Source organism: Bombina bombina, chromosome 3, assembly GCF_027579735.1.
Source record: "Bombina bombina isolate aBomBom1 chromosome 3, aBomBom1.pri, whole genome shotgun sequence".
In the NCBI taxonomy this organism is placed as follows: Eukaryota; Metazoa; Chordata; class Amphibia; order Anura; family Bombinatoridae; genus Bombina; species Bombina bombina.
The window spans coordinates 747,284,653-747,300,599 of NC_069501.1; the positions used below are offsets into that span (position 1 = coordinate 747,284,653).

General features: G+C 33.7%; 1 protein-coding gene across 1 annotated transcript in view; it reads left to right on the top strand.

Annotated features, from left to right (window-relative positions):
* Nucleotides 1-807: 807 nt before the first annotated feature.
* The window catches only part of CFAP47 (cilia and flagella associated protein 47), an 801,982-nt gene continuing 786,842 nt past the window's right edge, over nucleotides 808-15,947 (top strand). The window contains 5 exon segments of the mRNA XM_053705439.1: nucleotides 808-906; nucleotides 3,154-3,336; nucleotides 8,169-8,320; nucleotides 11,035-11,150; nucleotides 15,239-15,377. Of these exon segments, the coding sequence (XP_053561414.1) occupies nucleotides 3,175-3,336; nucleotides 8,169-8,320; nucleotides 11,035-11,150; nucleotides 15,239-15,377 (569 nt within the window). The 5' untranslated portion in view covers nucleotides 808-906; nucleotides 3,154-3,174.

Consider the following 15,947-nt stretch of genomic DNA (forward strand, 5'->3'; position numbering starts at 1 on the left):
TTTAGCTAAAAAAAAATACGTGCTAAGAGAAAAGGGAACTATCTGTTTTTCAACGCTTAATAACACAATTACTTTAATTATTTCTAGTTTTCAGCATTTACAGTAACTGAGGTTGTCCAAAAATCTGCCAAGAAATGTGTTCACACAATCTATAGATGCACATATATTGATCAACAGTGATACACTTTAAATAGATGGATATACAAAATTATACAAACATTTTAAATCAATTTCCTTCATAAAAGGCCTGTTCCGTGGGATGTACTAAAAGGAATGACAAGGGTGAATATTTTACATCCCATTAAAGTCTATGGGCATTCCATTTTGTCATTCACCCTTGTCATTCCATAGAAAGCAGCTATAATCTGACGTAATCTCACTTTCAGAATATGCTACTGTACCTGGGGAACATATCTAGTAAATATCTAGTTGATATGTCTCATAGTTTTTTTGCTTTAACACTTTTAATTTTACATCCCATTAAAGTCTATGGGCATTCCATTTTGTCATTCACCCTTGTCATTCCTTTTAGTACATCCCCTGTTCCGTTCCGGCTTTTACACCGTTCCCTCTAATCTTATTGATTTTGACTTTAGGGGTATTAATCCCTACTTCACAGACCCCATATATTATATATGGATTCAGTTTTTATATGTGCATCGCGTGTATAGTGTGAAAATAAAGATATTGTTCACAGAAGTAATGTGCCTGTGTCTGTTTCACTGAACTGTAATTGGACGTTGCTTTCCTGTAGCTCCTCCCCACGCGTCGGCTATCTAGGCAACCATTAGCATGCTTGAAGCAGGAACAAACATTGTTTACATCTGGGTTCCATGGAAACAGCAAAGCAGCAAAACTGAGAGAGCAGAGTGATATGCCCAGATAGTAGTCCACAACGGCTCAGAGGTACGTATGGTACATTCAGTGTATAAACGTATGTTTATTTGTATATAGTTACTCACATGCAATAGCAAATACTTTTAAGAAAATCGTTCAGAGAATTGTTTCAGAACTGATGTTTATGCCATATAACTTAATGTTGTACAGTCACTTTACTCGCAATCTGTCTGTCCGTAGAACTACACATAACAATGAAATAAAACATGTTTATTTAGTAATATTCTGGATACATGTAAACTGTCACATCGCTACTAAATATCCCTCTACTAGTTTCTTTTTTCCCCTCAACAGCGTAGTAACTGTTTAATGCACCTAAAAGTTTAAGTTTTTCAGGGCTTGTAGAATATAACTAATAGCTCCCGATTTGAAATGTATCTTTTCACACTCATCAATCACTATTACATTAGAAACTGTAGTAAATAGAATAACAAAAATGTTTTCATAGCAAGTCTGTCTTGAGTAAAAAGCTCCTGTAAATGTGATTTTGCAGAAATGTATTTAATATATTCAATATGACTCAGGCAGCCATTTCCATCACTTTTTGTGCATGTTTATAATGTATGTGGCTTGGATATATTGTATCAATTAATTTATATAATGTAGTTAATTCTCTCAATATTTACATGTAATCTGCTAGCTGAGCAACCCAGCAATATGGTATAAATTGGTTATGAAAGCAGCTCTCTAAGCAGTCTAAATTGCTTAAAGGGACAGTTCACCCAAAAACTTTCTCCCCTTTAAATTATTCCCAATGATCCTTTTTACCTGCTAGAGTGTATTAAATTGGTTGCAAGTAGCTCCTTTACTCATATTTCAGCATTTGAAATAGCTGATTTAGCTTGTAGTTTCCCAACCTATACTGAAAGTTTTGATACTTGCGTATATGCTATTGACAAGCCTAAGTAAACACAGCCAGCAGAAGAGATTACACCCTCAGTGGGGGGCATGCTAGTTAAAGGGACATGAAACCCCATTTTTTTCTTTTATGATTTAGAAAGAGCATGCAATTTTAAACAACTTTCTAATTTACTTCTATTATCTAATTTGCTTTATTCTCTTGATATACTGTACTGAAAAGCATATCTAGATATGCTCAGTAGCTGCTGATTGGTTGCTGTACATAGAGGCCTCATATGATTGGCTCACCCATGTGCATTGCTATTTCTTCAACAAAGGATAGCTAAATAATTAAGCAAAATAGATAATAGAAGTAAATTGGAATATTGTTTAAAATTGTATTCTCTACTTGAATCATGAAAGAATTTTTTTGGGTTTAGTGTCCCTTTAAGTAATAAAATGATAATTTTCCATTGTTCTCTCTATGTATTGAGCTTTGGTGTTCCAGACAAATATAAGATAAGGAAGCAAGTGTGTGTGAATAAAAGTGATAACATAATGAGATCTGATATTACCTGAAGCTCAACCCATTGTAATAGGCTGTGGTTTCAAAGCACAAAACCAGCTACTTCAGATACACAAATAAACCCAAAAATGCAATTTCTCAAATATTTTATACTCTGCAGTTGGTATAACAAGTCATTTAAAATACATTTATGGAAAAACAATTTTACAGTGTACTGTCCCTTTAATTCTCAGATCCATGAGCTATACTTTTTTATGTGAAATAAAAACATTTTACATCTTATTTTTAAAATAAGCACAAATTATCAGAAAAATATTATTTTGTAAGGATTTCACATGATGTAATGTCTTGTCTATACCTGAAATTCTTTAAGGGACAGTCAATTCCAAAATAAACTTTCATGATTCAAATAAGGCATGCAATTTTATACAACTTTCCAACTTACTTTTATCACCAATTTTCTTTGTTCTCTTGGTATTCTTAGTTGAAAGTTAAATCTAATTTCTTAGACCTTGAATGCTGCCTCTTATGTGAATTCATTTTGGCAGTTTTCACCACTAGAGGGCATTAGTTCATGTGTGTCATATAGATAACATTGAGCTCACGCACGTGAAGTTACCTAGGAGTTAGCACTGATTGGCTAAACTGCAAGTCTGTCACAAGAACTGAAGTAAGGGGGCAGTTTTCAGAGGCTTAGATACAAGGTAATCACAGAGGGAAAAATGTGTATTATTATAACTGTGTTGGTAATGCAAAACTGGGGAATGGGTAATAAAGGGATTATCTATCTTTTTAAACAACAAATATTCTGGTGTTGACTGTCCCTTTAAGCATTTTCTGTTTATCTTATGGTTGCTGCTGCTTCATTTACATTTTTCCTTAACACACAGACCATCAGGAACCATAAAGAGATGGGGGACCTGTTGAATAATGAAATCGGGGTGAGGGTCTCTCCATCTATGCTGCACTTTATAGATGCTTTGGTTGGAGAGAGTTATCAAGCCAACCTGATTGTGCAGAACATTAGCCCTGTGGCTAAGAACATCACTATCAAGGGACCCATAGATCCACAGGTAACTCTAAATAGGTTATTGGAATACATTATTTCAAGTCACATTTGATAGATCATATTTTAAATATATTATAAGTTTTTGATGTTTATGCTCTAGAAAATATGCTTAATATACTTAATTGCTACTCTTCCACATGTCTGATACAATTGTCATTTGTTTTTTATCTCTTAAATGTAATAGTACAGGGTTTCACCAATATGAGATTGAGGTACTGTACTCTGTCTGTAAGATGCTACTTGTATTTCTTAGGACTATTGACTCATTTTTCATACAGGAAATGCAAACATTTTATAGAATTCCAACTTGGCACTATTTAATCTCTAATACAATATGAGACAGATGTGCAATTCTTTGTATAAATATTAATAATATTCTTATCAAGTTTTAATTAAAAAAAAACAGCACCATACAATACTGTGTAAATTGTTGTATTATGCAGTATACTACTACTAATAAAAATGCCTATAAACAAAATAACATTTATTAATCACCTTCTATTTGTGATTACAATATATTTTACAGTCTTTAGTGGGAAATATTTCAGTTTAATACAAGCATAATTATATATATATATATATATATATATATATATGCGCACACACACTGTGTATACATACATACATAGAAAGAGAGAAGTGGTCTACCAGCAACGAACAACAGCTCAGTAGCTTGTTCTATGGCGAGCCACTACCTAGGAGCAGATTCTTTTAGCCCAGTATGTATATGTATATGTATATATATATATATATATATATATATATATATATATATATATATATATATATATATATATATATTTATATATTTTAATATGAATATTTTCTTCTAAGTAAAGAACATATGAATTTGAAGTATTCCTAACACACCTTTAGCTTTAATGCAGTTGTTTAGGGTTAGCACACCTGAGTCTTTCACTCTCACGCAAACTTTTTACTTTCAACTTGTATTACCAGCGCTATTGATTTACCTTGTGTGCAGTTACCATGCTCAAAAGTGCTGAAGGATATTGCTTAACTTGTAATCTAGCTCAATGTGTTTAACCCCTGTTTATCTGCAACTGATTGACTGAAAGTGACCTAGTTCCAGTTGGAAAACTGCAAAACCTGTGGCTCCTGTGCTTGACTCTAATTATGTGTTTAACCCCTTTAAAGAGGCATAGTACAGCATATTATATTGCATCTAAAGGGTTATAATCATAGTAGTTATAGATTATGTTATAAAATCCCACCTAAAGTCTAATATCTAGTTGTTCTTTATTGGACATGGGACAGATGTGTCAAAATTATTTAATCTAAGGTTTAACCCCTTCAGTGCTGAGCCATTTTAAACCCATGTGCTACAGCTGTTTTTATTCATTTGGCACTCATTGCATTTATACATCTATTTCAGTATTTTACTTGGAGACACCCACACACATTATACCTTGTTTTTTTTTTAACAAGCATTTTCTGAAGCTATCTTTGGTTTGCAGAAATAGCATAAGATAGGGAAATTCAGCCATATGAAATACAATAAATAATTATATTATGGTGTCATTTTCTTTGGTGCACATGCTAGATGTTCCAGGAGGGGTTGATCAAATAAACAGTGATATTAAAAAAAATAGAGGACTGATCAAATACATGGGATCTGAAATGTAATATTACCAAGAGCAAAATTATGCATATAGGATCCAAAAACCCAAAGGCCAATTATAGTCTCAATGATACATTACTGACTGTAACTAAAGAAGAAAGGGACTTGGGAATTATTATTTTAGATGATTTAAAATTTGGTACACAAAGCAGCAGTGCAGCCAGTAAGGCCAGTTGAATACTTGGTTGCATTGGAAGAGGTATTAGTAGCAGATATAGCAAAGTTCTTATGCCACTTTACAGATCATTAGTTAGACCAAATCTGGAATACTGTGCACAGTTCTGAAGACCATATCTTCAGAAAGATATCAATAAAATAGAAGCTGTCCAAAGGAGGGCTACTAAAATGGGACATGGTCGAAAATATAAAACGTACAAAGAAAGACTCTATGATCAAAATATGTATAGTTTAAAGGATAGAAGATAAAGAGGTGACATGATCAAAACCTTCAAATATATGAAGGGACTTAATAAAATAAAATATAAAACGTACAAAGAAAGACTCTATGATCTAAATATGTATAGTTTAAAGGATAGAAGATAAAGAGGTGACATGATTGAAACCTTCAAATATATGAAGGGACTTAATAAAATAGAAGCTGAAAGCATTTTTCACAAAAAATAAATGCCAAAACAAGGGGTCAATTATCTAAAGTTAGAGGGTAGCAGATTCAGGAGAAATTTGAGGAAGCATTTTTTACAGAAAGGGTGGTGGATTCATGGAATAAACTTCCATTTGAGGTGGTAAACACAAAGACTGTAAAGGAATTCAAAAATACCTGGGTAATGCATAAGGTTATACTAAGGAAAAAGTAACATGTAATATAGGTAGACTTGATGGATTTTTTTGGTTCTTATCTACCATCTAATTCTATGTTTCTATGGCCAGTCATGCCGGTGCCCACTGAGTGGTCTCTTCTAAGCTGGCAGCAGGGAATGGTTATCTACCGTCAAATTTTATGTTTCTATGTTTCTATATCAGCACTGATGTCATTATTTCCTAAATATTTAAAACACGGATTGTATGGTCCCACATCAGTTCACCTTTCAAAAACACAGCATTTTGGATTTTATTCTCAAATTTTTCAACACAAATTAATAGTTGAAAAAAATCATTATTTTTTTCACTTTTCACCATATTGCAATTGGTGTAGAAAATGAGTAGGTATAAGATATTTAACCATTAAAGATTAGACAGATTTTAAAATTAAACAATATTCTATTTTCCCAGAGAGATGACATGACCCATTTTGTCAATACAGTATGTGCACGTTCCTACTGCTGTCCAAAATTACAGTGTAGCCAACAAAAGTTCAGAGAAAAATGTGTGATCTCTGACATTAACAGCACAATAAATTGATGGTAGTTGTTGCCGCTAGGTGATCATAATTACTATGAGAATCACTTGACACTTAAGGAAATGAAACTCTACATTAGAATGGTAAATTAGGGGTTTATCTACACAACTAAAGGGTGAGCGCTAATAAATAGCTAGTGATAACCTCAATGATATATAAGCATGTAAATACAATTAGAATTGCCAGCAATTTGGCATGTTAAAGGAAAGTTCAATTTCAGATTAAGAAGTGTATCTTTCTTCCAAACGATGGCAGCCTCCTCCTCACCAACAATGGTCCAGAAATGCTCTGTAAAAGACAAAACAAAGGGGCGCCTCATGTGTAGTATCATCAAATAAGCATAAAGCCACATAAAAAAGCCAAATGGGTACTCACAAGGCTCTGGGGCACACCTATGTGCTTGTAGGGGCAGTCTGCAGCTTTTATCAGGTGTGACAGCTCACCCACAGAGGATATCAGTCATTAACTGTAGTAGGAAAATAAAACACAGGAAAAGCACCAAATTGTTCATATCACAAAGGATGTGGTGTTTGACTTAGCACAAAGAAAGATTGGGTACTCACATATTAGATGAGCACACTTATGTGCTAGTAGGAGCAAGCTGGCATATTATGGTAAGGTGTGTCAGCTCACCACCAAGGGACTTTTCCTTAGGATGCAATATCCAAAAGTGGCAGACTTCAGTGTGTTAGGTTCTACTCCAAGCAGGTGCAGGCAAGTAAAATCACTCACAAGAGTATACAAAGGAGTGAACTAGGGGCATAGGGGGCTTGACTGCATGCCCCTAGTTCACTCCTTTGTATACTCTTGTGAGTGATTTTACCTGCCTGCACCTGCTTGGAGTGGAACCTAACACACTGAAGTCTGCCACTTTTGGATATTGCATCCTAAGGAAAAGTCCCTTGGTGGTGAGCTGACACACCTTACCATAATATGCCAGCTTGCTCCTACTAGCACATAAGTGTGCTCATCTAACATGTGAGTACCCAATCTTTCTTTGTGCTAAGTCAAACACCACATCCTTTGTGATCTGCACAATTTGGTGCTTTTCCTGTGTTTTATTTTCCTACTACAGTTAATGACTGATATCCTCTGTGGCTGAGCTGTCACACCTGATAAAATCTGCAGCCTGTCCCTACAAGCACATAGGTGTGCTCCAGAGCCTTGTGAGTACCCATTTGGCTTTTTTCTGTGGCTTTATGCTTATTTGATGATACTACACATGAGGCGCCCCTTTGTTTTGTCTTTTATATAAATTAGGGGTTTTATGCTATATTTCTATGGTGATAGGATATCAAAGTCCTTTTAAATATAAACAAAGTCCCCAAAATAGAAAAATGCTTTGAGGTATTAGTAATTGGCAGCTTAATGGGCACAGGCCAATTCATTTTAAAGAGAAGTATTGTTCTTTTTAAATAAGAGGTCACAAGTGCCTCTTTGTATTATGGGGGGCATCATAGGGGAGACCACACCACCATGATATGGTTCCATATGCCTAATTTTCTGTAAGGTGATGACTGTTGCCATAGTAATAAGATGATAACCACCTGGACACCTTCTTATTTGAAAGAGACCCCCTTGTAAACTGTATATTTTGGTTCTAGGGTCCCTTTTAAAGCAAAGAGCACCATACAATTCACCTAGTGAACAGGTACTATTTTTATAGCAATTTCTGCAGTTGATTGCTACCTAAATAGATGTCTGACCCCTCATTTGAAATGAGTGGTCCCATACTAAAATGTGCCTGCCTGCTGTCGCCCACTCACAACCAGAGTCTCTAGCGCAGCTTTACTGTCATGCTGTGTGTAATACCTGTGTCTATATTTATGTTTTATTTCAGTTTACACTCATAGCAAAACAGCCAAAAAGCCCAATTGCTCCTGGTCTTCATGTGACAGCAACAGTGAAATATCAGCCAATGGAAAAAGAAGATGCATGTGACAGACTGATTGTTGTCGTTGACAAAGATTCTATTGAAGTGCCATTGATAGGGTATGCTATTCAAAATGTCTTTCATAGTCTACATAATATGTTTTTTTTTTTATATACGCCCATATAGAATTTGTATGTATTAAAATATACTGTATACCAGAACATTTGAATATGACTATGAAGGTCTACAAAGTGTTCTAATGCAGTGGTCCTCAAATACCCCCAATATCCCAGGTTTTCATTATATCTGAACTAGAGCACAGGGGAAATAATCAGCTGATGGGTGATTATTTCACCTGTGCTCTAGTTCAGCTATAATGAAAACCTGGCCTGTTGGGGGTACTTGAGGACCGCGGTTGAGAAACACTGCTGTAATGCTTTTGAAATTTGTCAACATTTCAAGTTAATTAGTTTACATCTCTCTCTCCACGTGTATGTACATTTATTTATTAATGTCGCTATATACTGCACAGCAATAGTTTAAACCCATTTTTTCTGATGCTTGTAACTTTAGATTATGTGAACCAATTTTTTGGAAGTTTGGCAGGTTTTTGGACAACCTCAGTTGTGTTAGTAAGCATTTAAAACAGATATTTCCTTTATCTCTTTAGCACTTCAAATTAAACCTACAGAAAAAAAATCTCTGCAGTAATCTTTTTAAAATTTGGCATGCAGATAGAGTTACTGTCTAGTAAATGTATAGGTGAAATAAAACAAGCAGTGATTGCTGTGATATAACAGTTTAAAGCCTTTTATTTTGATGTATTTGGAGTATGCTCAGTAGATGCAAATAGCTTTAACGATAAGTGAAGACATGCTCAGTAGTGATTTGATGGCAGAGGTTTGTAGAGGTTCTAGTCCCATATACTGTATTGTTCTGCTTTGTGCTGTAGCCCTGGGGGGCAGTGAGTACCTGCAGTGGTTTCCAACCAATAGAAGTCAGACCACACACACACACAATACATACAAATCACAAGCACACATTACATATCACACAAATGCTACATTACACATACATATACTACACATCACAAATGCACAGACACAAATTTTTTATCATATTTATCTTAATGCTTGAGAATTAGTTTCCAATCAAATGTTAAAAAGCACAAAAATTCCAAAATGAGATCTCCCACTACACAAATCTGTAATAATATAAGTTTAATTTTAGAAGCTTCATGCTTTTTAATGCTCGGGAATGTTTAGTTTATATATATTTATACATCATTAGATTAAAAACAACAGAGCAAGTTATGATAACATACAGCAAACAGTAAAATAAATAAATAAAACTGAGAATTTATTTACAGTTTTGGCCAAGAGATATGGCCAAATGCCTTGACATGGAACCTCCTGTATTTGGGTATTAACCTTAGCCTTCCTTGCTGGAAAAAGCTCTGCATGCAAAATATGTACCATAAAATCATTTAAAACTGTCTTTTAAAAAATGTGCAGTGTTTCACTGTCCAATGACATACCCCTTGAAATGCTTCTTGAGTATATTTATTCTATGTTTATGTACCTTTAACTTAAAAGTGTGGATTGTTAAAGGGACATAAAACAAGTTGGAATAGAAACAAAATATAATAATATGTACATTAATTACATTACCTGCAAATTTATACTGCAGTGCTTCACCATTAACCCTTTCTTTTAAGTGTCTGAATTGTACAGCTCTGACTCCCCCCACACAATTCCTTTTATGGCTGCATCTTTATCCACCATTTATATGGTAGAATGCAAGACTTTAACAGTCATTATCTGCTGGAGCATGCCTAGAAGCAAATAATCTGAACTCAGTTGAAATACAATGCCTGTGTTTTTGATGTTAGGGGAGTGGATCACACTAATCCAGACAGCATGGCTATGTAACTAATTTTTGCTTATTTTTGAAAATTATTTCAAAATACTTGTTTAACCAATTTTTAATTTTTTTTTAATGCAAACTATTTTTACCTACAGTAATTAGCCCTTTTAGGATATGCACAGATATCATCATGTTTTATGGCACTTTAACTCAAACAATGTATTAAGAAAGAGAGAAAGAAAGAAGATAAGCATTTTCTGCATCCTCAGTCTGTTAAAATGGGCATGTTCAGGAAAATAATTGGTTATGTTTGCAAAAACCAAAAACAGATATTGCAGCTACAAAAAAGTATGTTTAATGGTCTGCTGCTGGTCATTTCATTCATTGGGAAAACATTATATGGATGTAATGGTTTAAACTGATATGTGCATTAGGGGATATCAATCTTGAATAAAAGTAATTTTACAATATACTTATATTAGCAAAAATGTTTCTAGTCACTGTTCTAGATATGTACATATTATGCACATGCCATGTGCACACTCCTTGAAACACTGCAACTGCTCAAAGCCAGCAGTAACATGTATTGGTTAGATGATTACTTAAATTGCGCAATACAAGCCAATGGTAATTGAATTCTGGTGCACTTGCTCTACAGAGCATATGTTTATATACCATTGAAACATTAATTTTTATAAATATAATATTTTTTGCATAATTTAGTTTTAGCTAGTATGTCCCTTTAAGGGAACACCCGATATTTAAGATAACAGTACCAGTACAGAAGCAAAAAAAATGAACATTCAATAAGTTAGATATGCTTTCATATTACCTAAGTTATCTGCTGCTTTATCATGGGCAGACATGCATTTAATATTATGAAAAACTAACCTGTGGTGGAAGATGGGGGAATATTATTATATGGCATCATTAGAAATCTAATAATCCCTATGTGTTTTCCTTGCAGGTTTCTACCATCCTGTTTTTTAATGATTGATTCTGAAGTCAATTTTGGGAACATAATTGCAAACAGCAAAGTGATATGTAAAGAGATTGCCATTAGGAACTATGGTTCAAGCCCAGGTAATTGATTTCCCTTTATTTATTAGCACATTGGAACAATAAATCATCCAATTGTCAGTTCATCAGAGAGTGTTAATTAGGGCTAAAACCAATATTTTCCTTTGATTTAAAACAGTTAAAGGGAAATGTAAATGGTGCATTAACTTTAATATACTGACACCACATTTACTTTACTTATTAAAATGCTTAAAAGTATGTGACAGAAAAAACTAAACTTTCATAATTCAAATAGAGCTTGTGATTTTAAGATACCTAGGACTGCTAAGGGGCAGCAAAGCACTACTAGGCGGTAACTGGTGATTGGTGGCTACACATATGCCTCTTTTCATTGGCTCACCAGATGTCTTCAGTTAGGTTCCACTAGTGCAGGGGTCATCAACCTTGGCTCTCCAAAGGTGTTGGAACTATATTTCCCATGATGCTCAGACACTTTAAGCTGGCTGAGCATCATGGGAAATGTAGTTTCAAAACCTCTGGAGATCCAAGATTGATGACCCCTGCACTAGTGTATTGTTGCTGTGGAAGTGACTTTAAAGGGTCAGTAAACACCTTGTAATTACAATCCATTTCTGTTGTGTTGCTATAGAATAACATATTAGCCAAGTCTGTTTTAAACAAATTTACATCCTTTTTACTGCAGCTATTTTTAAATAGCCCAACTCCCCCCCCCCCCACATTTGCCTTATTTAAAAGATCCAATTAAATCCTTTTAAAAGTCAGCAGGTGCATTTTAAAATCTGTGAATTAGAAATTGCTTTATTTTCAGAGATATACATGAAACGGGAGCAACATAGATAATGCAAATAAATTGCAAAGTTGTTTCATTTCTCATAACTAAACATTTCCTATACTATGTGTTTAACACCTTTGCAGGTGTTATTACTGTAACTTATTGGAGTATTTTCTTTTTGCACTATTATGTCCATTTAAAGGGATACTAAACCCACATTTTTTCTTTAATGGTTCCAATAGAATATGCAATTTTAAGCAACTTTCTAAATCACTCCAATTATCAATTTTTATTCGTTCTCTTGCTATCTTTATTTAAAAAACAGAAATGTAAAGCTTAGGAACTGGCTTATTTTTGGTTCAGAACCTGGGTTACGATAGCTTATTTATTGACTGAATGTAGCCACCAATAAGCAAGGACTATCCAGGGTGCTGAGCCTAAAATGGGCCAGCAACTAAGGTTTACATTCCTGCTTTCTAAATAAAGATAGCAAGAGAATGAAGAAATTTGATAATAGGAATAAATTAGAAAATTGCTTAAAATTGCATGCTCTATCTGAATCATAAAAGAAAAAAACAAATTGTGTTTCGCATCCCTTTTAACAAAACTCATGTTTAGTTTTTTGCATTTTTAAAATAACCCTCTAGCAGGTACTGAGGTCTCCCCCTCCCCATTCCACTCTTTTTTAAGACAAGCAATATAACAAACCTGTTTCAGAATCTGCCCCTTTCCATAGGCAGTAAATCACCAGCACTTTCTACCGTGTGACACAGTTTGTGTATGAATAGAAGCCCTTCACAGTCCCTATGGTAACAGACATGTACAGTATCTCACAAAAGTGAGTACACCCCTCATATTTTCATAAATATTTTATTTTTATATAATATATAATGATAAGCCAACTTCAGAGCAGTTTTCTTTCTTTTTTAAATGGTTTAATCAATTGCCGTTTTTAATAAGATAAATGCTTTTGTTAGGTCTTCCTACATTTTTACAATGGTGTTAGTTAAAACAATATGTTTTAACTGAGTCAATCACAGACATTATTTTAAAATGTGTACATCAATATTTTGATTGGCAGTCTATAATATATTTATACATTCAGCACACATTTGTTTATGTTATACTTTGCTGAATTTCAATTATTTTCGTCAGTTGAAGTTGCTCTAAACATACAGTAGGTGTCAGTGTTGAGACTAATTTAAAAGCAAAATACCGTAGGTATTGCATTCATTCTGCTGCACATAACTAACACCAGAGCAGTGTATTGTGATTTTGTTTGGCCACAAGAACTCTTTTTAATTAAAACCAAAACCAATGAGCTCCATAAATGAGTGCATAAATGCTCCAATCAATGTTAGTTTATATGTCCAAGTCCACTCTTGCTTATTTGAAAAACAATTGTGTGCCCTCCTCTGTGCATAAAATGATTTGCAAGATTAATTAATTCATATAGATTTAAAAACAAAAAAAAACTCTTTTGTGGGCATCACCCGGACTTAATAGCAGTTTAGCATAAAGTTTTATGTTAAAAATACTAAATAGCCAAAATTTATATTTTTTGTTTTCAATGGTGTTTTGCTTGCCAGAAATTACTCTGCTAAAACAAAGCATCTGTAAACAATCTCTGCAGGGCTTGCAATTTAGTGCTGACATTTGTTGCCATACTTGCATAATACTCAGATTGCTTTAAATGAGAGAATATACTAGCAGAACGATTCTCATCACTAATATATAATTATCAAAATCTGACACTGTGGATATTACATTTTGCCATGGTTTTGAGATGAGATTTTTTATTACGTATATATTTAAATAATTAATTACTTTCCTGTCTACCAGGGATTGTGTTAATTATATAAAATACATTTAAATAATTGCAAACCACCTGCTGTATTATAGCCATATTAACATAATAAAAATGACACATTTCAATACATTATTATGCACAGTTTAATTTCCCCCCCCCCTGCTAAACTGGATCCCTGTTTCAGTTTTATAATGTGGTTTCCCATAGGTTTTAAGTAGGCCCATGTCGCTTTAACAAAAGACACTTGATTTCCTAGATCTGAATTCATAAGAAATCTTCATTGCAGTTTCATTTCTGCCTTGCAATAATAGCTAAGAATTTCTAATAAGAAGTTTTTGCATGTGAACCTATATTTTTTAAATCAGAAGTTAGATTAACTTAGAAGGGACGTTACATACCACCTGCTTTTACGTACAAATTGCACTGTCCCTAGAAAGACCAAAAAGAAAAATCTGTAACTTAAAGGGAAATGAAACCAACATTTTTATTTCATAATTCAGATAGAGAATACAATTTTAAACAACTTTCCAATTGACTTCTATTATTTAATTTGCTTCCTTCTCTTGTTATCCATTGCTGAAAGATTTATCTAGGAAAGCTCAGGAGCAGCAAAGAACCTAGGTTCTAGCTGCTGATTGCTGGCTGCATATATATACCGATTGTCATTGGCTCACCTATGTGTTTAGTTAAAACCAGTAGTGCATTGCTGCTCCTTCAGCAAATTAGATAATAGAAGTAAATTAGAAAGTTGTTTAAAATTGTATTCTCTATCTGAATCATGAAATAAATATTTAGCAAATTGCTAAAACCAGCTATTTGTGTCACAGCATTTGCATTTTTTGTCTCTCAAAGGAGCATGGGACAAGCACAATTTACACAAAAGCAAGAAGTGTTTAAAGGGATAGAAAAGTCAAAATTAAAATGTACATAAATGCTTTTCAATTTGAAATAGAAGCATTTTGCAATATACTTCCATAAGCAAAAATGCTTCTAATAAAAGTTATTCCTGTTTTTCTGCAGCATATGCACATATTCTATGCAGATATGTGCCCCAGTATTCAAGCTCATACAGCTGGTGATGGTGTGTATTGTCTCTGTAAAGACATCATTTGTGTCATAGAGGCCAATACTGACTCTCTGAGAAGGTGTGGTATTTGAATACTGGTGCACAGGCTTCACAGGATATATGCACATGCCACAGAAAAACAGCAATGACTTTTATTAGAAGCATTTTTGCTACTGGAATTATATTGCAAGAATGCTTCAGTTTCACATTGAAATGCACCAATGCATATGTCAATTTTGACCTTTCTATCCCTTTAATGACATTTTAATTTTGTTGTACCAAATAGTTTCACAATGGTTTCATAGAACTGTCATTTTAGCCTGTTATATATTGTCTTAAATAATGTTAATATATGTGTTTGATTGTTTTGCATTCTTTATACACGAAAAAGCTGTAAATCACAGCAATCTAAGGTTCTTCTAATATTTATGCTGTTAATAATACACAGTTCAAATCTTAAACTATGAATTATGTTCTATTAGGTAATTTTAAAATAAAATACACTGGAGATTTGCCCATCAGTTTTGAACCAATGAGTGGAACCATAAAAGCTAAATCATCGAGTGTAATTAAAGCAGAACTGTGCGCTGACAAACCCAGAGTAATTGATGAAATTGCGACGTAAGTAAAACAAACATATTGCTTTCCTCTTTAAAACTGACAGATTTCTTACTTTCAAATATATAACTATATACAGGGCTGGAAATTTCCACTAGTTCAAGTTAAAAACATTTATTGGACTAGTAACATTTTCCCTCTGGGCTAGTAACTTTTCTTGCCTGACTAGTAAACCATAGTTATAATTTCCCACCTAGATACATTATAAATAGATAGATGGATAGATAGATAGATCGATGGATAGCTAGATAGATACATTATAGATAGATGGATGGATAGGTAGATGAATGCTAGATAGATAGATAGATAGATAGATAGATAGATAGATCAATGGATAGATAGATACATTATGGATAGATGGATGGATAGGTAGATGAATGCTAGACAGATAGATAGATAGATAGATAGATAGATAGATAGTATATCTGTCTTTTGCATAATAGGCTACATTATTCAGTGGCGTTATAGCTAGCACAGCATTTTCCACAAAGATCTAGAATAAAATTCATTAAAACTCTATGATGTGTCTCCTATCATAATAATGGCGACAAAAAGTTGAAAAGTTCTCACAAT